This window comes from Dreissena polymorpha, chromosome 4 (genome assembly GCF_020536995.1).
Source record: "Dreissena polymorpha isolate Duluth1 chromosome 4, UMN_Dpol_1.0, whole genome shotgun sequence".
Classification (NCBI taxonomy): Eukaryota; Metazoa; Mollusca; class Bivalvia; order Myida; family Dreissenidae; genus Dreissena; species Dreissena polymorpha.
In genome coordinates, this window is record NC_068358.1 from 15,959,709 (window position 1) to 15,982,258 (window position 22,550).

At 35.3% G+C, this 22,550-nt stretch overlaps 1 protein-coding gene across 5 annotated transcripts in view; it reads right to left on the minus strand.

Annotated features, from left to right (window-relative positions):
• Nucleotides 1-411: 411 nt before the first annotated feature.
• Nucleotides 412-22,550, minus strand: part of LOC127879504 (uveal autoantigen with coiled-coil domains and ankyrin repeats-like) — a 49,048-nt gene continuing 26,909 nt past the window's right edge. For 4 of the 5 annotated variants that reach the window (XM_052426370.1, XM_052426368.1, XM_052426367.1 and 1 more), the window contains exons 2-12: nucleotides 18,151-18,285; nucleotides 17,559-17,678; nucleotides 13,186-13,331; nucleotides 8,958-9,242; nucleotides 7,296-7,358; nucleotides 6,920-6,985; nucleotides 6,627-6,701; nucleotides 3,890-4,123; nucleotides 3,072-3,305; nucleotides 2,379-2,654; nucleotides 412-1,261 (exon numbers count right to left, since the gene is read on the minus strand). In XM_052426370.1, the coding sequence (XP_052282330.1) occupies nucleotides 967-1,261; nucleotides 2,379-2,654; nucleotides 3,072-3,305; nucleotides 3,890-4,123; nucleotides 6,627-6,701; nucleotides 6,920-6,985; nucleotides 7,296-7,358; nucleotides 8,958-9,242; nucleotides 13,186-13,331; nucleotides 17,559-17,678; nucleotides 18,151-18,282 (1,926 nt within the window). In that variant the 5' untranslated portion in view covers nucleotides 18,283-18,285 and the 3' untranslated portion in view covers nucleotides 412-966. Of the gene's footprint in view, nucleotides 1,262-2,378; nucleotides 2,655-3,071; nucleotides 3,306-3,889; nucleotides 4,124-6,626; nucleotides 6,702-6,919; nucleotides 6,986-7,295; nucleotides 7,359-8,957; nucleotides 9,243-13,185; nucleotides 13,332-17,558; nucleotides 17,679-18,150; nucleotides 18,286-19,566; nucleotides 19,695-22,550 lie in introns of those variants that run through there. The other variant, XM_052426369.1, reaches the window with a different exon arrangement.

The window sequence follows — 22,550 nt, forward strand, 5'->3', positions numbered from 1 at the left end:
GTTATTTGGGGGTTATAACACAACATCATAGATAACGGTTATTTGGGGGTTATAACACAAAATCATAGATAATGGTTATACCAGTATCTTTTTCTAGTTTGTTTAAAATAATCGGCCAGTATATTTATATTTACAATAGAAAAAAATCGTTCCATGTAACTTCCTTGAGTGCCTTTTACACTGAAATTCCCGAGGCCCTTGGATGCTTTGCATCAATACTTATCTTGTTTGCGGTAGGAATAAATAAATAAAATACTAAGGTCAAAAAGTCACAATTACCAGTAAGAGTTATGGCTCTTGTGCTTTACACTTCCCCCATTGAGATCTATGTAACTTTAAAGTTTCAAGTTGAAACATAGATATATTTCGAGTTACATTTTTGTTAGGAATAATAAACAACAACTTTTAAAATACTTGAAAAAAAAACACGTTTATTATTGATGCTTCATGAAATTTCGATAACATGATTTGTCGTGAAGACGACACAAACAATAACATCACGGTACAAGACGTATGGCGTCACTGAAAAAACAACACGCAAAGAAAATCACACAGGCACAGTCGTGGACTCATAAAACCATATAAAAAATCAGATGGCAAATAGTACAAATCTGATAACAAATATTTATTTAAAAAAAAACACGAACATATTTACGTAAAAAAATATCACACGGTTATCACATGTAAAGTTGATATCATAAATTTCATATTGTTAAGTTGATCAAATATATGAAAATAATGTGAAATTTACGTTGTCGTTCACATGTTCAATGATTGAATAAAAACGCCCGTACATTCCTGTGTTTTGAAAACAGGCCAAAAAGCGATGAAAAGTGTTTCACAACTTTCTAAACATTCATTTCTTTCATTTAGTTGTAACAAAAACAAACACACAGTGAATGTATATTGAAAAATGGAAAGCGTAGAAGAATGTTTGAATGTAATAAAGAAAGTTTTCACTTCACATTAAACGGACACTCGATCGAGATTTGCCGAATAGGTGTCCAGTAAATGTCGTATGGAAAGTTCCATTTTCGATAGTTTGGTGAGCATGTTCGCGATCTCTTTTGAAATCACGCTTGAACTCGCATCCGCGGGAGAGAACGAACGTCGCGTGCGCATTATGTCGTCTGCTGGGTCAGGCGAATCTGATGACGTCATCGTTTTCGTGATCTCCTCGTGCAAACGGTTCACGCGGATTTTCAGCGGAAGCATGTCGTTCTCCATCTTGTTCAGAACACTGGTCCGGTCGATAATCAATCTGATATGAAAGCAAGTGTAAATATAAAGGCTCTTATAAGTTTTTTTCTTGTTCTATTGACTAGCTTAGGATGTGTAACTATTTTTCCAGAATTTAACTTGAAAAATTGTCAAGGCAAGTCACGTAGTATTGCTTTGTATGGTTACTTTTCAATAACAAACGCTCCATGAGATAGCAAATGTATATAAATGTGTTAATAAAAAGAACAATGATAATAGAGCTAACTTAATCGCTGTTTTGAAACGAGTCATTGCGATATCATATCAATATTGATGTCTTGACTTTGTCAAAGGGAAGCAAATATTACAATCCCAATAACTGATTTAAGACTCCTTTAAAAGGACAGCAAATTAGCTAATTTCTTCATATTCAAATTGAGGGAACCTTTCTTCTAAATGCAGTAAACGCATCATCCACGTAATCACCATACCAACAAAGAATGATTAAAAATATAGATTAACCCAAACATACCAAAACATTTGACAAAGCATTGCGAAAAAGAAAGAAATAACCCAAAAATCGACAATTATAAAAATGACGGAGAAACTTTTTATTTCATGTTTTAAATTCAGTCAAGCAAACTCTCGCTCTCATGTGCATTTAAGCTTTATGGCATAATCGCGTGTGACTTATCAAATAACGATTGATAAGGTCATTTGAACATTTTCTTCCTGCTGCATTCATTCCTTTGACAAATGACAGTAGACCAACAGAAAGACGGAAACAATCAATAAACTAGAAATATATTGCTTCGTCTTTCGGATTTTTGTCTAATGATTAAAAGTTAATTAGTTGGGAGTATGCAATATTGAGATAATGTTTTCCATTGATGTGTGAGCAGCTTAGTGCAAAAATGTGTATTATGTCATATTTTTTGTGCAAAATGTATGTATATAATTGGAATTATTTCATATGCGACTTGCGAAATGTCACGCAAGTTTTCCTCGTTAGCGGATATTATGACTTCAGAGTATACATATGAAGAGGCCTATCTGACGCCAGACTATTGTCCTAAGGTCTATTTTCGCATGCCGCGGCTCAATTATAAATTTAAATGAAATGAAATAAAAGTATAATGTCATATGCAACTTGTAATTGTAACTGGACGTCGACTTACTGCTGAAAGTGGTTCACCATGGTGCCTATCTGCCGCAGCTTGTCGATCAGGTCCATCTGCTCTTGCCGCTCCGCTTCCGGGAGCTCGTCGGCGGACCCGTCGGATCTGTCGGACTTGTCGCCGGCCTCTGCGCGGCGCTCGAACTCCGGTTTAGAGATGGAGATGTCCTGGATCTGCACGGCGAGCACCTGCTCGTGTAGCTTGATGATCTCCCCTTGTAATTCCTCCAGACTCTGCCGGTACTTGCTGGCGTCGCGCTCCTTCCGTTTCATCAAACTAGCAGTGAGATTAGAGATTAATTACTTATTTGGGAAGAGCGGTCGTCTAAAATCATACTGATGGTCATAAGACTACAAATTTCAAACTTGGTGGCAATTTAAATAATTTATCTAAAGACATGATAGCTACGAGTTAAATTTGCAAAATATTTAAGATATGATTAAAATTATGATTAAATGTTTGTAGTGTCGTGATGCATGGACACCGGCAATTCTTAATTCTTTTTTTAGTTCATACTGTACAAAGTTGTACTAAGTTATTCAAAGCCCTTAAAATGTATACATTGTTTGTTAATACACTACACATGGAACAATAAAACTTATCTTAACAGATCTGCTACTAATATGTACAAATATACTCAGAATGCTACTTTAAAATCAATTGTGTAAAGAAACATAAATATGCGGCCACCACCTGGCTGTATCTGAATGCATTTTCAGCTTAATGCTGATGTTTTCTTTCGTCTTCTGCAGCTTGTTCTTGCTGGACGCCAGGATGATGTACGGGTCCGTTTCTTGGTTGATCAGCGTCGGGTCCTTGACGTCAGTGTCCTCGTCGGCGTCGGCGGCATACGCTCGCGAGAAGCGCGTGATCTCGCGGTCCACTTCCTTGAGGCAGCGGCGCCACGTCATCAAGTCTTCCACCTTTCTGTGTCGGCAAAGAATGAAAAACATTTTTTCTTGCCTCATAGAGCAAATGCAGACAATATATTTCACAAATCAGATTAGGCGCACAATACAAACTTTTATTTTTATCTTTTTCGGACGCACGTGCAATTATTGCATAATGTGTATTTTATGTAATACAAACATGTTCTAGTGTTGCACTGCGTTTTACTGCAACCTTTTGATCGAAAAATATTAATAATACTTAGAAACTTATATAAAGCTGAATATTCAAATAATTTTAAAATTATGATTTCTTTGTGTAAATCAGAAGAAACAAACTGGTTTTAATGTATGACTGTTAATTTCTCCAGTTGCACATATGTTACACGAACTTCATGTTGATTTGTTTGTACGCAAGTAAGTAACTAGAGTTTAAACTTTTTAAAACTAGAATGGATAGAGTTCGCAATTGAAAACACTGTATTGACTTACGATCTTGACCAACGGGATTCACTGTATTTATACTGATAAACTTTGATTTCCAGTCGTAAAAATAAGACAATATTGTTTGAAGTCGCGGGATCAAAGTGCAATAAAATAAAGTGGTTGCAAGTGGGCATGTACTTAGTTTGTTCCGTTGCCTTCATTTTGAGCACCTGCACCCCACCGGCGACGCTCGTGAGCATGTTCAGGAGCTCCTTTGTCGGCAGCAGCTCGTCGTCGTCGGCGCCGGATTTTACGGAAGTGACGTCAAACTTGTGGCCAAGCACGAGGTGATGAAGGTGATTGATGGATGTCGTGAGATCGTCCACGTCAGTTCGGATTTGGGATCGGATTTCCTCCTTACCGTGAAGAAGCCTGTTAAGAATTTTAAAATGTGAAACGATTTTCAAATATGTGCAAGTTGAAATTACACTATTAAATTGTCTAATTTGGTATTGATAATAAATTAACATTATCGTTTGTAAAAAAAACTTATAAAAACCTAAAAATCCCCAAGGCACTTTAAGGAATATAGTATAATTTTAACAAATCACAAAAACAAACAATTATCAAATGAGTCGTGTTCTGAGAAAACTGGACTTAATGCATGTGCGTAAAGTGTCATCCCAGATTAGCCTGACCAGTCCACACAGGCTAATCAGGGACGACACTTTCCACCTAAACTTGATTTTCGGTAAGGAGTGACTTCCTTGAAACTAAAAATACCATAAAAGCGGAAAGTGTCTTCCCTGATTAGCCTGTGCGAACTGCACAGGCTTATCTGGGATGACACTTTACGCACATGCAATAAGCCCAGATTTCTCAGAACACGACTCAAATCATTTTAGAATATAAAGGTATACATTGTTAGTATAAAATATACTTTTTATATAGTAAATATCATTGAAAATCGAACTTGTTCAAATATCAAAGTTGTCAAAATTAATGTTAAACACAATATACATTGATAATGCATATAGATTGCTCATGTGTCTTTCCGGAATATGGGTATTCAGGAAGCGAAATATATAGTCAATTTGTAAGTATTTTGAATAGTTTTTACGTTATTTAATTATCTTTGAATTGTATTTACGTCACTCTTAAGCGGCATGTTGCGTTTAATTAAACAAGTTTTCTCCCTTTCAACAAGTCAAGTCAACAGTTTATTAAAGAAACAGAGGCCTCCGGCCCAAAATACTTATCATGTAATATACAGAATTTGCAAAAATGTGTCAAAGTAATATTGTGAAGTTGTAAATGTTAATACATGTATCTAGTCTTTATAGAATTCATAAGATAGAAAACATACACTGCTAATTTTCTAATAGTTTCAAAATCATTCGTTGACAATAAGTCATAGAAGTAATTCAGTTCAGTACCAGAGTCATACCAGTTGAACAGAAACTGATTCGTAATACTTGAATACTTAGCACAATGGAAAAATGCATGATATTCACAATCCACATATGTCCTATTATTACTAATTTGTGAACAAACATTACACACGCGATTCTGGAATGTAATATTCAGATGTCTGCCAGTTTCAACATGTAGTTTATGATTTGAACATCTAAACTTAGCATAGGCAATTTTGTGTTTGACTGGCATTTCTATTATCAAATATCGCTCAATATTAAGTAGGGTTTTAAAATGACTATAATGGTGACATCGACTTGAGTTATTAACGGTGTCATGCCAGTTTTGAGTAAAACAGTCAATCAATCTATTTCTGAAAAGTTTGATAAATATATCAGAATAGCCAATTTCTTGTGATATCCACACATATCCAAAACCGTATGTAAAAAGTAAAGTTTTTACTTTGGTTGCCCAACAAATTCTTCCAGCATCATCTATTGATTAAAGCATAATATAACATTGCCTAGGGTATCTATCATATGTCAAAGTTAACAATTTACACCAGTACCTGATACAGTTGGTAAAATAAGTGACACATAGCGGGAGTCTTCCACATTCCCCCAAAACCATGCAAGTATTGGTATTTTTACGAACATGTAAGAACTTTTTACAAAAAATATTATGGATTGATTCAATAGTTGGGCTGTACTCATAACCCCATATTTGGGAACCGTAACATAATATTGACCTTACCACAGTATCAATTATTTTAAATAAATCCTTTGCATGAAAAAAGCCAAATGGTTTCTGATAATTTCTTATTGCAAATAGTGCCTTTTGTGCTTGGGAAGCTAGTTTATCATGGGGTGAGCTCCAGCTTAACTTTGGAGTCAACAGTAACCCCATGTACTTGTATACGGGAGTAACGTTAAGTCGTTGTCCACGGAAGAACCAAGTTTCATATATTCGTAGGGGACCACCATTGCGAAATACAATAACAGAGTACAAGTCAAACTACAACTGCAAATTAAATAGTATTTGTAGAACACACTTATATTAATTAGTCATCACATTTAAGTTAAATTTGAATTTAAGCCTCGCACTGGAAAAAAGGCTTAATGCATGTGCGTAAAGTGTCGTCCCAGATGAGCCTGTGCAGTCCGCAGGCTAATAACAGGCTAATCAGGGACGACGCTTATCGCTTTTATGGTCAGCACAGGCTTATCTTGGACGACACTAGCATTAAACACCGTTTTCCCAGAGTAAGACTGAGGGGATTAATGCATGTGCGTAAAGTGTCGTCCCAGATTAGCCTGTGCAGTCCGCACAGGCTAATCAGGGACGACACTTTTCGCTTTTATGGTATTTTTGTTTACAGATAGTCTTTTCTTTTAAAAAATCTAGTTTAGGCGAAAAGTGTCGTCCCTGATTAGCCTGTGCGGATGGCACATGCTTATCTGGGACGACACTTTACACACTAGCATTAAACACCGTGTTTCCCAGAGCGAGGCTGAGTCCTTACTGAGCAAAGCCCCTCCTCATGCCGGTCTCAAGTTCGTGTATTTTCTCCTCCATGTCTTTCTTTTCTGTTCTGTGTCTGAAAGCATGAATAGACAAATACAAATCATTTCAATACACCATCATGTTTACTTATTGCAGAACTATAATACAAAAATAGAATGCTTCGTTAAGGAAGGATGCACTTTTGTACAAGACGTCTGCATATTGCGTAATTCAACTATAAATGACACAGCTGTACATGTTTTATATATGTATCCGATAAAATAATGAACTTTTTTTCAAATATGTATTTACCTCTCTTCCAGTCGCTCTACTTGTTTTCCTTTTGCTATGGACATGATCGGTTGAACACCCTTCATTCTAAAATGTAATTTTTAAAATTAAAAAAACCCATCGTGTACACATGCACCTTACATATACATGTATTTCGTTTGCGATAAACTGTTAGAAATTAGAACTAAATTAGATCGGGGTACATTAAAAGTTTTTACTTACAAATCTCTTTTTGGAACGTCTCATTTCTCATTTCATTTGACAATAATTCGAATGTATGTTTTAATTTTTATTTAAGACAGATCAAGTTATACCATACACCGTATTATATATAATCTCATTTAAGAGAATATTTAAATGCATTATAATATAAATATGTGCTTCAAAATTGTCTAACCGTTCATTTTCTTTCTTGAGGTCCACAGAAATCTTGTTGAGGCGTTTGATTTCCTCCTGTAACCTAGGAGACAAAACAATAATTAGTTATAACAATGTCAGCTTCATGTACACATGTCGATTCAATCATTAAATCACCATAACAAATTGAGTCGTGTTCTGAAAAAAAAATGGGCATAATGCATGTGCGGAAAGTGTCGTCCCAGATTAACCTGTGCAGTCCACACAGGCTAATCAGAGACGACACTTTCCGCCAAAATATGATTTTTGCAAAGAAGAGACTTCATTTAAACGATAAATGTCATAAAAGCGGAAAGTTTCGTCCCTGATTAGCCTGTGCGGACTGCACATGCTAATCTGGGACGACACTTTACGCACATGCATTATGCCTAGTTTTTCTCAGAACACGACTCATATAAAAAAAAGTTTCTTAAAGGTCCGTGCTCAATGTACATAATTTCTAATTACCTTTGCTACGAAGTATTGTATTTTAGTATTTTTCACCCGTATATGTAGAATTTTGTATTTTTCAGTTGTCGTTTAGTTTTACTGAGACATTTATATTAAATTATGTAATTCCGTTGATTTAGAAGACGAATACCATTTTATATGTATCTGCCGCTGTTACACTGATAAGAAAAAATAGTATTAGCCGTTTATTTTTTATTAACCCATCTGGGTATAAATTCCACAAGTTGTTAGTTCCACGTGATAGATTAGTGTTTTCAAATGCACGTAAATACATACAAGAAGCTTTAGTTATAAGAAATACGAACCTAAATAATACTGTTTAATAGATGTCATCACCTTCGACTGAACTTACGTGTTCTTTCATATTTTGTTCTTTGTATTTGTTATTTTGATATAACTTTTATGTTATATAATATTATGTTGTTATTCGTATTCACGTGACAGAAAATAATGTGCTTATTTTAGTATGATGACGATAAACTGTTGTATAAGTCTGATTAATCCATTTATGCCCAGCGTCTAGAAAAAAGGGCCTTGGCAAACAGCATAGACCCAGATGAGACGCCGCATGATGCGGCGTCTCATCAGGGTCTGCGCTGTTTGCTTAAAGGAATTTTTGTAAGAAATATTCTAAATATAGAAATAAATATACTAGAAATCCCTAATTTTGGAAATAAATTGATCAAATATAGATGGATGGGCGAATCCATAAGGCATAAATGGGTTAAACTATTTGTCTCTCTGTCTGTGTATGTGCTCCTTAATTGTCCCGAAGTTCCCGGATAATTTTGCTTATACTTGCTTTCCTCATGGTTTGTATGGGAATGTTCTATAAGGAGTGACCGTATAGCCTGAGCAAAACAAACCGAAACAGTATACTGCATGTTATTATTTCTTTTGAAGTTGGTCAAACAAATTAAAAACAAAAACATGTGTGTTGAAACATGTTCGGGAAATACGAAACAAAACTAACTCCAATGCTCTACAACAACATGTGTCAAAATGTGTCATAGTATAATATTGTGAGTAACAACGAAGACTTTTCTATAACGTGCCTTCTTAAAATGTTAAGAAAGGGATGTAACCCCCACCTCACAAAAAAACCAGCAAAACAGCATGGTAGAAGAAAACCAACGATTGAGTTGACAAATCAGCTGTTGAAAGAGAGATGTATTTGGTCGAGATCCCTTACCGTTTAAACTCCCGTAGTTGCTGAACCTTCTGTCGCTGAAATTCCTTTTCAAAGTTTCTTATTTTGAGCACAATGTCGTGAAACGATTCATCCGGTTGCACATGAGAAAGAGTCAAAACGTTCATATTCTCTTTCTGTTGGGTGGCGTCTTTAATTGTCATTTCCACTGACGTCATTTCCTGTTCCTTTTGAGCTAGTTGCAAATGTCGGTAAAGTTTTCCAATTGCAGAATTGAGAATTCGGAGATCGTCTGAAGAAAGACTTGATGATGAACCTATCTTTGATCTGAAATGGATTAACATTAATATTAATAAAGCCCCCAAAACAATGCATTTGGATGATACGTCTGTTTGGGATCTCGACCTATAGTTTGTTCTTAGAATATTCTTAGAATGTTGAAAGTTTACTTGGTGATTGAATGCTAAAAAATGCTCAAAATACATCATTGTTTTTCGAGCAGGAATTTAAGGATTTCCTTAAATTCTCTTAATGATCACGTCTTAAGAACAATAATTAACTGATCATGTATTTTTTAAGTCCTGAATTCATTTTTGTTATATTGTAAACGCTGCTCAGATTGCTAACTCCTGTGGAAAAAAACGGGAAACATGAATGAGTTCGGAACACAGATGACTTCATGAACACCTTTCTGATTCTTTTTGATGACTTAGACTAAACACACTGACGCGTCCTCGGTCAGAAAAAGCAATGCCGAATCAGGTGATCTATTATTACGGTTAAAGATTTTTTGTTTATTAGTTAACATATATACGGTAAGTATACTTTACTTAAATGGCTACATTTAACAATAACATTATCACAATATCTCGTTTCCACTTATTTGACAAAAATCGGACAAAAGATGTTTCTAAAATCACATTTCTGACAGGAAAAAAAGGAAAACTTGTAAAGGAATTTCACCTTTAAATTTCAGCTCCAATCCGTGCACATGCGGGTAACGTTGGACTGCTAAGCTAATACTGCATTAAACTGGGGTATGAAACTTGCTTGAAATACTAACACTGGCGTATAATTTTTGCAAGAAATTAAAATCAACTAGCCACGTTCTTTATACTGCTACATCACTTAAAAATCTTATACTATCACTCTTTATCTAGCAAACAGCGGTAGTGTAAAGAGGTACCTTTTACTCTTTTTAACAAATGAATTTATTAATCTGAAATGAATAAAATGTGACTTCAAAATTAACTATTTTAACCCATTTATGCCTAGCGTCTAGACAAAATTCTATATATAGAAATAAATATACTAGACATCCCTTATTTTGGATTTTTTTTAAATCAAATTTAGAAGGATGGGAGAGTCCACCAGGCATAAATGGGTTAACTACTATAACCATCATATGAGCTTGCTGATTTGAAACGACAATTTGTATGTGCCCTAATAAAAAAACAAATCATTGTCATTAAAAAGGTCATGCCGCATTTAAATCGTTTAGCATTCTTCATAGTGTTAAATATATTCGTGATACATATTACTTCATTGGGTTGTGTAGATAAAAATGTATATAGTATACGCTTCATTATCTTTTTAAAACTTCTAACAAAGATATATCATCGAGCTCTTTAAATATACCTTTGCAAATGTTGATGAACATACATATGGGTTGTTATAAAACAGCTCGCGATTTTTTTTGCGTATAAAAGTGCATCACGTTCTGGTTAGGTGAACAAAATAATTGTATGTACTTTTAAATATTATACGCGCTATTAGACTATTTATCAATAAAACAGGGGCATCCACTGGTCTCCTGTTTGAACAACCCAACATAACAGTGGCAGTCAATAGTCTCCTGTTTGAACAACCCAACATAACAGTGGCAGTCAATAGTCTCCTGTTTGAACAACCCAACATAACAGTGGCAGTCAATAGTCTCCTGTTTGAACAACCCAATATAACAGTGGCATCCAATAGTCTCCTGTTTGAACAACCCAATATAACAGGGGCATCCAATAGTCTCCTGTTTGAACAACCCAATATAACAGTGGCATCCAATAGCCTCCTGTTTGAACAACCCAATATAACAGGGGCATCCAATAGTCTCCTGTTTGAACAACCCAATGTAACAGTGGCATCCAATAGTCTCCTGTTTGAACAACCCAATATAACAGGGGCATCCAATAGTCTCCTGTTTGAACAACCGCATTGTATTTTATGACAATCAATAAAAGCATTTAGATATCATGTATAAGAATCTTTTTCAATTTACTTGGTCTATTGAAGTGTTTAAATACGTATATTTCGTAACGATTTACCATGCACATATTTTGTTATTCAGCGTATTCATTTGCGACGTGAATAATTGTAAATAATAATTATCGCTACGTCAGTAATCGGAAAAATCAAATACAGATTAATAATTCATGAATATAATCATTATATCCGGAGGTACATCCCATTATAATTATTAAAAGATGAGCCGCGCAGAGGTAAAACGAGGCTTAAAGTCTGCGATCATCGTGATTTTCACCGATGATCTTTTCATTAAAAGGCTCGCACAGAGATAACGATTTTGTTCGCTATTTGCGCACGACGATATACTCATCGTCATATACATGACAATCTTTAATCCGATTACGCCTGGGCAATGAAAAATGCAAAGTATGTTTTAGTGAATGCCATGTTTATTCAAAACGGACCTCTTTGACAGTTTGATAATCGAATCGTTAAGTTAAATGCGAACAGTATCGAACGTTTTAAAACAAAAAGATTCAAACCCACACATGGTTTGCTCTGGAGATGCAAGTATACGTTTTTTTTAACGTTCATAAGTGCATGTACTCTTAACGTTATGGCTTAAGTGCGTATATTACGAGATGATGTTTTATTGCTAGCGCCGTGCTTATGCGAAACAGAACCAGAGGGGTGAGGTCAAGAACTTTGTTAATCAAATCAATTAAGCGTAGAAATATAGTAGAGTAGGTTAAGGATTAAATTGTACAAATGAAGTGATAACGACCTGACGAGTTGCTTTCATCTTGTACTTTATAAACAATGCTTATGGTATTTATGTTCAATGGTAAAACTATGTAAACCTGTCTAAACAATAAAATAACAATGGCTACAAAGAAGAATACGTTAATTTACCAATCAAGCTCCTACATTTGGTTTTCAAGGATATTGTTTAACCTCTAATCATTGGATGATATCTCTGTTTATATAATATTGTTAATAAAAACAATTAACGATCAAATAAGGTTTGTCTTAGTGTACTTTGATCCTTCAAATTTGAAATGGTTATATAACAAGCCAGCAGTTTCATGTATTAAACTCTACTCTGTCAAATGCACTTTTTAGAATTAACCTCTTAACCGTGATGATAAAGGTGAATGGGTCCGTCAAGATGGATGACTATTATCTGTAGAGCATAATAATAGTTAATCCAGTCTTAGAAGTCCTGTTTGATATCATGCTATGACAATCGCTAGTTTGATCAATAGAAACATACTAAACATGGGTATTTAGCAAATAATGTAATCCGTATGCCTTAACTATAATCACGTTGTTTATATAAGCCGCGTCAAGCGAAAATGTATCTTATGTCATATGCGGCCAGCGTAACTCTAGACCAGCCTCCGCTTCTGTCCGCTTTAACCCATTTATGCCTAGTGGACTCTCCCATCCTTCTAAATTGGATCAATTTATTTCCAAAATTAGGGATGTCTAGTATATTTATTTCTATATTTAGAATATTTCTTACAAAAATTCCTTTCAGCAAACAGCGCAAACCCTGATGAGACGCCGCATCATGCGGCGTCTCATCTGGGTCTACGCTGTTTGCCAAGGCCTTTTTTCTAGACGCTAGGCATAAATGGGTTAAAATCATATAAGGTATCGCTGTCTTGTTAGCGGGAAGAGTAACAACAGACCAGACTGCGCGCAGTAAAAGCATTAGCCGATAAGTGTCTTGGTACACAAAGACGCAAATTGAATCATATTCGCCGCTCGGAAAAACACCCAAATATGATATCAAACTTTTACTTGCTTTTGTTATTATTTTAGAGTATTGGAATTTTTTCTTATTAAAAATGCATATGAAAGAGTGCAATAAATAATTGAAACGATAGTATATGCACATTTTGATGATGGACAAATACAGTAATGCACCTTTAATACCAGTACATCAAAACAACACGCCTCGTAAACATATTTCACACCATGTTTACCCACTCAACATTATGATATTAACGCTTTCTTGCAAACTTACGTTTGTGTTGCACCGGAAGCGGCTGCGTGGTCCTCGCCCTTTGTGGCCACGTAGAAGGTTCGATCCTTGGGCCCAACGGTATGGATGCCGGGGAGAGTGTTCTTCTGCTGGTACTGAGCGGCGTCTGCGGGCGTCCACTGAAGAAGCTTCAAAGAAATGTCGCGCATTGTTTAGAAAGGGTTTGTAGGCTATAGTCTTTCTTTTTGTTTGTTATCAATTTGGTTGTTTGTTACCAACTAAAGTTCATGATACATACATGGGCCTTTTGAAATATGCTCAAGAAAAATAAAAAATAAACTTATTCGGATTACAATCTGACAGTCGATTTGAATGACTCAAATATTCGATTCTCTTACAAACACGCGCGTTGAGTAAACGTCTTGATAACCTACTAAAACATGGATCGCTTGTTTACCTTACTAAGTGCACATACTAATGCCAGTAACTGACAACTGGGGGTGAAATAACATGAACAATCCCATGATAAGTAATGTGGCCGGGCCGAAACTCGATCCCGCGATCCTCGGATCTATAGACCAGATGACAGAGCTCGCCTTTACCGCTTTATTTTTATGGTAAAGATTAGGGAAAGATGAACGCTTCACATCAAGCAGCCTCATGCAGGGCTTATGTTAAATGGTTAGAGTTGGATTGGTTGGTTGGTTATGTGGTTACCGTTAGTTGGTGAGGCTAAGATAAAGTGGCAAGAGTTATATAAGAAGGGTTATATTTTTCGGCCAGCTGGTTTTGTTATGGGTTAATGGTTATAGTAGGGGCTAGTTGGTTGAGGTTAAGGTTGATTAATGTAAGGGGTTAGGATTCGGGTCAATGTTAACATTAGCTTCTATAATTTACTTAATATCATGAAACTGCACGCAGTTAAGTCGTGAATAAAATCGCATGTTTACTGCGTAAAAAGGGAACATTTTATGTAACGATATCGATCGAGCCTTATTGTATGTCTGTCAATTAAGTAATAATTGAAACACATAAAAAACAAAACAGACCGCCTGTTTTCATTAATCATTCATTAATCACGCAATGCTTTCCAACTCGTTTACCTTAAAAAAGGCACTTAAACGCTATCACATATCATGAGATCATAATCTCGTTGTTCGGGTTGGCGGATTCAGACCTCGGTTTGATTGTTCTTAAAGAACCGTGTTACTAATTTGTTTATAAATGTTCAATCTCTCGAGGTTGTCAACGTCTCAAAGGGAGTCGATTTTGTTTAAACGCGGTTAACGCTCACAGACTTGGATGTCACTGTGTGAATAAGCAATCGAAAAGTCTGAATAACAATCTAACCGAAATGAAAATGCGTCGTACATTAACAGCGTACTTATGAACTAAAAGGGGTTAAGATTCTTACCAATTGTAAAATCTATTTCTTTCTCAATTATTAGGTTTATGATTGAAAATGACGTTCATAAAAAGTTCTTTAAACACATGTTAATGGACTACTAGTATTTAATTTCGTCTGCACAGAGGCGTTATTTGATTGCGAAAACACATTGTCCATAACCTGTTCATGCATTGTATACGAAGTGAGATTTCCAAAGTTTCCATGGTGAATCCTTATATAAATAACGTGTTAGATTATTTGCAATAAAATGTTCATTTGACTGTCGTATTAAAATGATTATATCAGCCGTACTCTGTGAAAAAAGGGGTTTAATGCATGTGCGTAAAGTGTCGTCCCAGATTAGCCTGTGCAGTCCGCACAGGCTCATCAGGGACGACACTTTCCGCCTCAAATAGATTTTTGCTATGAAAATACTTTCTTTAAACAGAAAAATTTATAAAAACGGAAAGTGTCGTCCCTGATTAGCATGTGCGGACTACTTCGGCTAATCTGGGATGACACTATACGCATATGCATTAAAGCCTTTTTCACAGAGCGCGACCCATATTTTGAAAATGAAGAGGTCCTGTCGTGGGAATGAAAAAACAATAACACCAAAACGCGTTCTGGAACCGTTTCAACGATCTGTCAACGTTGCTTAAAACAATAAATGTATGTAAATAAAAAATTAATTATTATAAAACAGTGTGAATATTCATTAACCAAGGGAGATATCAATTATTGGTAATTACATTACATAAATCATTATAAGCACTTTTCTCTCTGTGTTCGAATTGCATATGGCTTATGCCATTGTCAAATAAAATTCGAACAGATACTTAAAATGGCCCATAGTAGACAACTATCGGCGATTTCATTGTTATGCCAGACTTTGCACACATTAAATATAAAACTTTAAATCAAGATAGTGTAATGAAGGCACGTAATTTGTTTCTTTTCATTTTTATTGGCTTAAATATAATGTGTTGTAATTATCGCAAATTGCAATTGTATTTTATTGAAATTCGATGCATATGTTTTCGAAAATAATAAGAAGAGGTCGTAGGTCGATAATTAGCGTATTCTTTTAACAGAAAGTGAAAAAGTTGACAAATCTACGTTGACGTAAAATAGATAATTAAAAAACCCCAGAATGTATGGAGTTATTCTCGTCATTTGGTATTATCAACTGACTGACAGCTATAAAGCTGATTTCAGCGTTAATACATTTCGCAATCGTCCGTAATATGTGTAGGACGGAAATCGGAAACTTTGAAGTTAATCAAATTTATCTCAATCAAATACTTTTACAAATATATTTAATAATTGTATATAATTACTAATTCTTCTTAATTTTCAATCATATTGACGTTAAATTTTCTGGTTCAAAAGTTGTCTTTTCCATATGTCTCACACACACCGTTGATTAACACATTTATGCCTAGCGTCTAGAAATTAAAGTACTGACAGTACTGGTGTGACGATGCTTTTGAAGAGGATTGATATAAAAGCATCTATTTAAGTTTATCTACATCACCACAATTGTGTATGTGGGTACGAAAATTTTGGGTAGGAAATAAATGGGTACGAACATTTTGGGTACAAAATTATGCCAAAAAAATTGGGTACGAAAAAATATTTGGTTACGATAAAAAATTTTGGTAGGAAAAAACAATTGGGTACGAAAAAATTGGGTACGTAGTACCCGTGGGGAACTTGATCCATTCAGCGAAACTGGGAGGCGGGTTTCATTCTCGATCAAATATAACAAAAAATATCTTTAAAAAGATATTCGACTTGTATTTTCTGTACCACTTATCTTTAAAAAACGTTCTGTTACAGTAAAACGTTTGTGGGTTATAACATTACGTGTCATCATATATATTCAAAACTTGACATGCTCTTTAATAACACCATGCTCTTTATATTCACATGTATATCATACCAAACTTTATATTTCGTTGTTTCCTTTCCTTTGTTAATGATGCTATGTGTACGGACGTGATTTCACATGCCCATGTGCATGAACATTATATTTTTTCTCTTTTGACTATTGTTTTTTTTCTCTATTTCAATAAGCTTAGGCATGTTTGTTCGTTAAGTACGGCAATAATTTCATGATGATTCCCGAAAGTAGGTATGAGCACATAGTCGTAAGAGCACTTGAATACGCGAGTTCGCCCATGAACACATGGTAAGGTTAACGCGATATGACCTACTATGTGTTTTAAACAGCAAACACTATCCAACAAACGAATGAATTATCAAACATAGTATTGCATTGATGTGGCTCTGTAATTTATGTTTGAAATATTTATTAAATATGCAAAATGAGAAAGCAGGCATAAGAGCGAGTTTCACAAATAATAACGGCTATTATTCTGTTTATATACCATTTTCGCTACAACGTTTACAAATGGCAGGTTCGAAATAATTCGTATTCTTTACACTCATTATCGCGTTGAAAGTTAATTATACACGTTTTAATTCGCAATTTATTTACTGAATCACGACAAATGTCAAATACCATACAGAAAATGCATAGTTATTTCATTGATCTATAAACATATAATGGATTGAATATAACTGATTTAAAATTAACGATTTCAAACTATTATTAAATCTTTTTCCCAGAATACGCTGTCCTATTTATAGCTGAGCTTCCTATACCTTTATCAATGATAATCAGCGAGGTATTCCGATTAGAAAAATGGAGCTATCTCAATCGGACTGGCTCGGTCTTTTACATTGGTCGTCATTGTGAAGAATTTTTTCATGGTATGATAACTCAGACGAGCTGCTTCGCAGTATCGTCAAAAAGGCCTTGACAAACAGCGTAGACCCAGATGAGCGTCTCATCGAGTCTGCGCTGTTTGCTTAAAGGAATTTCTGTAAGAAATATTCTAAATATAGAAATACATATACTAGACATCCCTAATTTTGGAAATGAATTGATCCAATTTAGAAGGATGGGAGAGTCCACTAGGCATAAATGGGTTAAGTCCATTCAAGATGGATTGTTACATACCCCAAGAATATCTTTCCGTAAATGCACGAAGTCTGCTTTGACGTTCTTGTAGAGACCTTCCTGTTTAAGGGACTGCTCAAGTCTGGTCAGCCGGGATTTGATCTCGTAGGGGTCGGCGTCCTGATAACAAATAGTGCCGTGTTCTGAGAAAACTGAGCAGAATGCATATGCGTAAAGTGTCGTCCCTGATAAGCCTGTGCAGTCCGCACAAGCTAATCAGGGACGGCACTTTCCGCCTAAATTGGATTTTTGCTAAGAAGAGTCTTCATTTAAACGAAAAATGTCATAAAAGCGGAAAGTGTCGTCCCAGACTAGCCTGTGCGGACTGCCCAGTTTTCTCAGAACACGACTCAAATAGAAGGTTGTTTGCAGCTAGTTCTACATGCAGGACGTTAACATTCAAGTGTATCAAACGCCGATGCAAATTTAACATATTTAATCTGATGCTTTATAGATATAATACGGAAATATCAGTGATTTGAAAACGATCACCATTATCCTGACTTGTAGATCGCCATGGCATAGGGGACATGGTGAAGGTCTAGCCTCAAAACATTTGGTATATAGGAGAGAAAACATTCCAATTGCTTACGTCATCAACTGCCTCTCGCAGAAGCTCAAAGTGTCTCGTGGTCACCTTGGAGTTAAGGGCCTTGCGTTGCACGAGGAGAGTGCCCAGCTGCGCGTGCAGGGTGCGCAGACGTAACTTGTTTCCGGAATCCATCTTCTGCAACAATTGGTTATACATTGTATATTAACGTATATACGATGAGCCATTGTATGGAAAATAAAGATGATAACTGAATCCGACCTTAGAGCCAAATTCATGCCTTCCGGCGCTGTTCGTATAACATTAAAAAATGTAATTCTTTGTTGTCTGTGATTTATAGATCTAGTATGATTATTAGCGAGCGTTGGGTGTTCAACTCCCATTGTCGACATCCACAAGACATTGTATGTATGTATCGCCGAAATAACGACGATGTGTTTAACGAACTTTAAAACATCCATTGGCGGAATTTGAGTACGATAAAGGAATTTTCTCTGTTCCAGAGACTGCCCGGGTTTTGTAGTGCATAAAGTGGTAATGCACGCACACCTTAACCTGATATTCGTATAACTAATCGAATAGTACTACTGTTCAAATGCTTGTCAGAACTATGGGCATTGATACAGTTACCTAAATACAATCTACAAAAACATAAACATTAAAAGGAATATAATGTGAACAAATAACGTTCCAAGTGAATACCCGCAATTTTATCAGTATGTCCTCGAACACAAAAATATCACCGGCTTGAAGCACCTAGTATACTACATCTCAATCGAACATCTTATATTCGAAGTCAAAAGTTGTGTAATGTTTGAGTCACGATCTGTATAAACCGGTCTAAATGCGCGTGAGTACGGTATCGATCAAGATTAGCATATCCACCCCATCCCGCACAGGCTAGTCAGGGATGATACTTACCGCTTTATAGTATTTTTCGTTTAAAGGAAGTCTCTTCTTAGCAATGATCCATTTAAGTTGGAAAGTGCCTTCTTTGATTATGCTGTGGGTACTGCACAGGCCATTTTTGGACGACACTTTACGCACATGCATTTTATCCGGTTTTTATACACTTATTTATTCAGCTCTTTCACAGCAGCTGAAGAAGCTCGAACTTGCAACTCCATTTATAATACAAATGACCAGAAATCCACTTGAGTTGTTTCGAGACGACGCTGTGTTAAATTGAGATATAAACATTTTTATTGGCGGAGACTTTGTTTTCTTGAAGCTTGTTGAAGTGAATGTCAATACTTTAACATCATAAAACTAAAACAATTACATTTCTACAATAAAAACTGTAATTTGTAATGATCAATTTTGAAATTGTCGAAATATTTCGGTTGAAAAACATTTTTTTATTACGTGCCATTTTCTTTGCGTAATGTTAAACACAATAATGTGCTTCAGGTGAAACTTAACGTGCATGAGTATACGACTACAAAGCATTGTACTTACGTGAAATTTAATAATTTTAAAAGTCCCATTTCTTGTAAATGAAAACATTTTTCGCACTAGAGTTTGCTTTGGCGGTTAAAAGGAAAATCATGAGGCATTCAATAGTCCATGTGAATGCAAGATCATACATTACAATGTCCCAAGATAAGATGAAATCATGCTTTTTTGCGATGACTATGCATCTTAAAAGGACATTCAAGTTAGACGAAAATGATGTGGTTCGTACATTAACATGATGTGGTTCGTACATTAACAAGATGTGGTTCGTACATTAACATGATGTGGTTCGTACATTAAAATGATGTGGTTCGTACATTAACATGATGTGGTTCGTACATTAAAATGATGTGGTTCGTACATTAACATGATGTGGTTCGTACATTAGCATGATGTGATTCGTATATTAAAATGATGTGGTTCGTACATTAAAATAATGTGGTTCGTTTATTAACATGATGTGGTTCGTACATTAAAATGATGTGGTTCGTACATTAAAATGATGTGGTTCGTACATTAAAATGATGTGGTTCGTACATTTACATGATGTGGTTCGTACAATAACATGATGTGATTCGTACATTAAAATGATGTGGTTCGTACATTAACATGATGTGGTTCGTACATTAAAATGATGTGGTTCGTACATTAAAATGGTGCGGTTCGTGCATTAGATAGCACAAGTTTTGATAACGAGCTATGGTATTTATTTAGAATCCTACAGAGAATGATGATACATAAAATACTCGGCTAAACGGAGCTTAATGCAATAGTGTAAAGTGTTGTCCAAAATTAGCCTGTAAACTCCACACAGGCTAATCATGGCACGACACTCTCCGCGTTTTTGGAAGTTTTCGTTTAAAGAAAGTCTCTTTTAACCCTTTCCCAGTCAGAGGCAAATGGAAAATTACCATGCGCAAACAGCATAAAACCAGAACAGCATGCGGGTAACTCGCAGTCTGTTCAGGTTTTATGCTGTTTGCTGCTCATCAGTATCTAAGGGTTGGAAATGAAGCCTTTACAACTTGAATCTAGTAAGAAAGGTGTCAATTAAATATAACTTTCTAAGACACTACAAATGCGTCAAAATACGTATCTAAGTGGTAAAGGGTGAAACAAAAAAATACATATAAGGTGGAAACTGGATTAGCATGTGCATTCCGCAAAGGTTGCTTATCTGGGTCGACACTTTTTGCACATGCGTTAAGCCCTGATCTCCCAGAACGAGCGCCAGAGATTCGATTATCAATGCCTATCCGCACAGGCTAATCAGGGACGACACTTTCCGCCTAAACTAGATTTTTGCTAAGAAGAGACTTGCTTTAAACAGAAAATATCATAAGAGCGGAAAGTGTCGTCCCTGATTAGCCTGTGCACAGGCATTAAACCATCTTATGAGCATTCGATTATCAAGCAGGTCTTGTTCTTTTCTTTCATCGCACCCATTTGACAATCAAAATGTATCTGATGGTTTCGATTAAATCGACGAAATGGATTCCATATGCACCTTTAATTCACTTAAAATAAGCTCTTGTCAAATATTGACAATCTTCTTTAATGTCGTGTTTTTGTTTCAAAATCTCGGACAACTATCAAGATTATTTGAACAAGTTAAATTTGAAAGTGTTTTTCGAATTAAACTTTCCGATAAGCCAATTAGTCAACAACAATATTTGCAATTTGTTATAATCACTTATTATAGGTGATAGAATATACGTTTGTTAGAGAAACTATATTAATGCTGTAATGTCATATCTGGCAAAAAATGTTATCGGTCAAAATGACGTTTAAATCAAAGATTCAGTCAAATTACATTTTCATGTTCTCGATTATCTAACATTTATATTCATAAGTTTAAAGTTTCTTATTCACACATTTACCTGTTGTTGCTTTTTAATTGTAAGGAAATATATTTACTAATATAACTATCGTGTTTGAGCTAATATGAATCAAGTAAAATATCGAGAGTAATAGATGGATATATATTGGGCGACAGTATTGTCTATGGCTTGTTAAATTGCCAGGATGTACATATTGTGATTACTTCACCGCTCTTTTTTTGTAAAATAAGATGTCGTTACGTACAAAGACAAAAATAAACCATTAGTTGTTTTTTTTCACACGGAAACAGCATAAAGTTCCGTTTATTTAATCAGGCTTATAAAAAAAACACTCGAATGAAAATACAATGCGTTTGTGTTTGTTGAACTTCAAAAACGTGTTGAAGATAACTATCAGTCGCAAACAGTTTCCTAAAATACAATCTGCGAATACATACAGATAAGAGATCAAATACCGATTCATTGACACATCCAACCCTCAATCACGTGACGCAATAAATTAGGCTTAAATCTCCTTTTTTTGCTTGAATAAAATCATCAAAATGTAACTTACTTAGCATAAAAGCCAAAAACGAACACGCGTGATGCGGTCAATACGTACAGACTATCGTTATCAAAGGGATCTTTTCACGGTTTGGTAAATTAACAAAATTGAAAAAAGTTGTTTCAGATTCGCAAATTTTCGTTTTAGTTATGATATTTCTGAGGAAACAGTATTACTGAACATTTACCATGGTCTAATATAGCCAATATATGCATCTTTTGATGATTTAAAAACCTAAAAATTATAAAGCGTTTCAACGCGAAACGATTGAATAATTTGGAGAGTTCTGTTGTTGTCGTTAAATTTTGTGAAATTACGAAGATTGCTGATATAATGCATGAAATACTTTCCCTAAGTTTGTTTGGCAGAATAGCCGAGCGGGCTAATGCGTTTTTACTCCAGGTTACTCCAGGACTCCGTGGATCACTGGTTCGAGTACAGCTGCGGCTACTTTTTTTCCTTTTTTAAATTTTATTCTTGATTTTTTACTGGAGCTTTTAAGATCCAATGTTTACATTTATCAATATAAAGCATTTAATGACTTATTTCAAAACATGCCAAAAACTGTGAAAAGGCCCCTTTAAGTTTTGCATGCAGTCGGG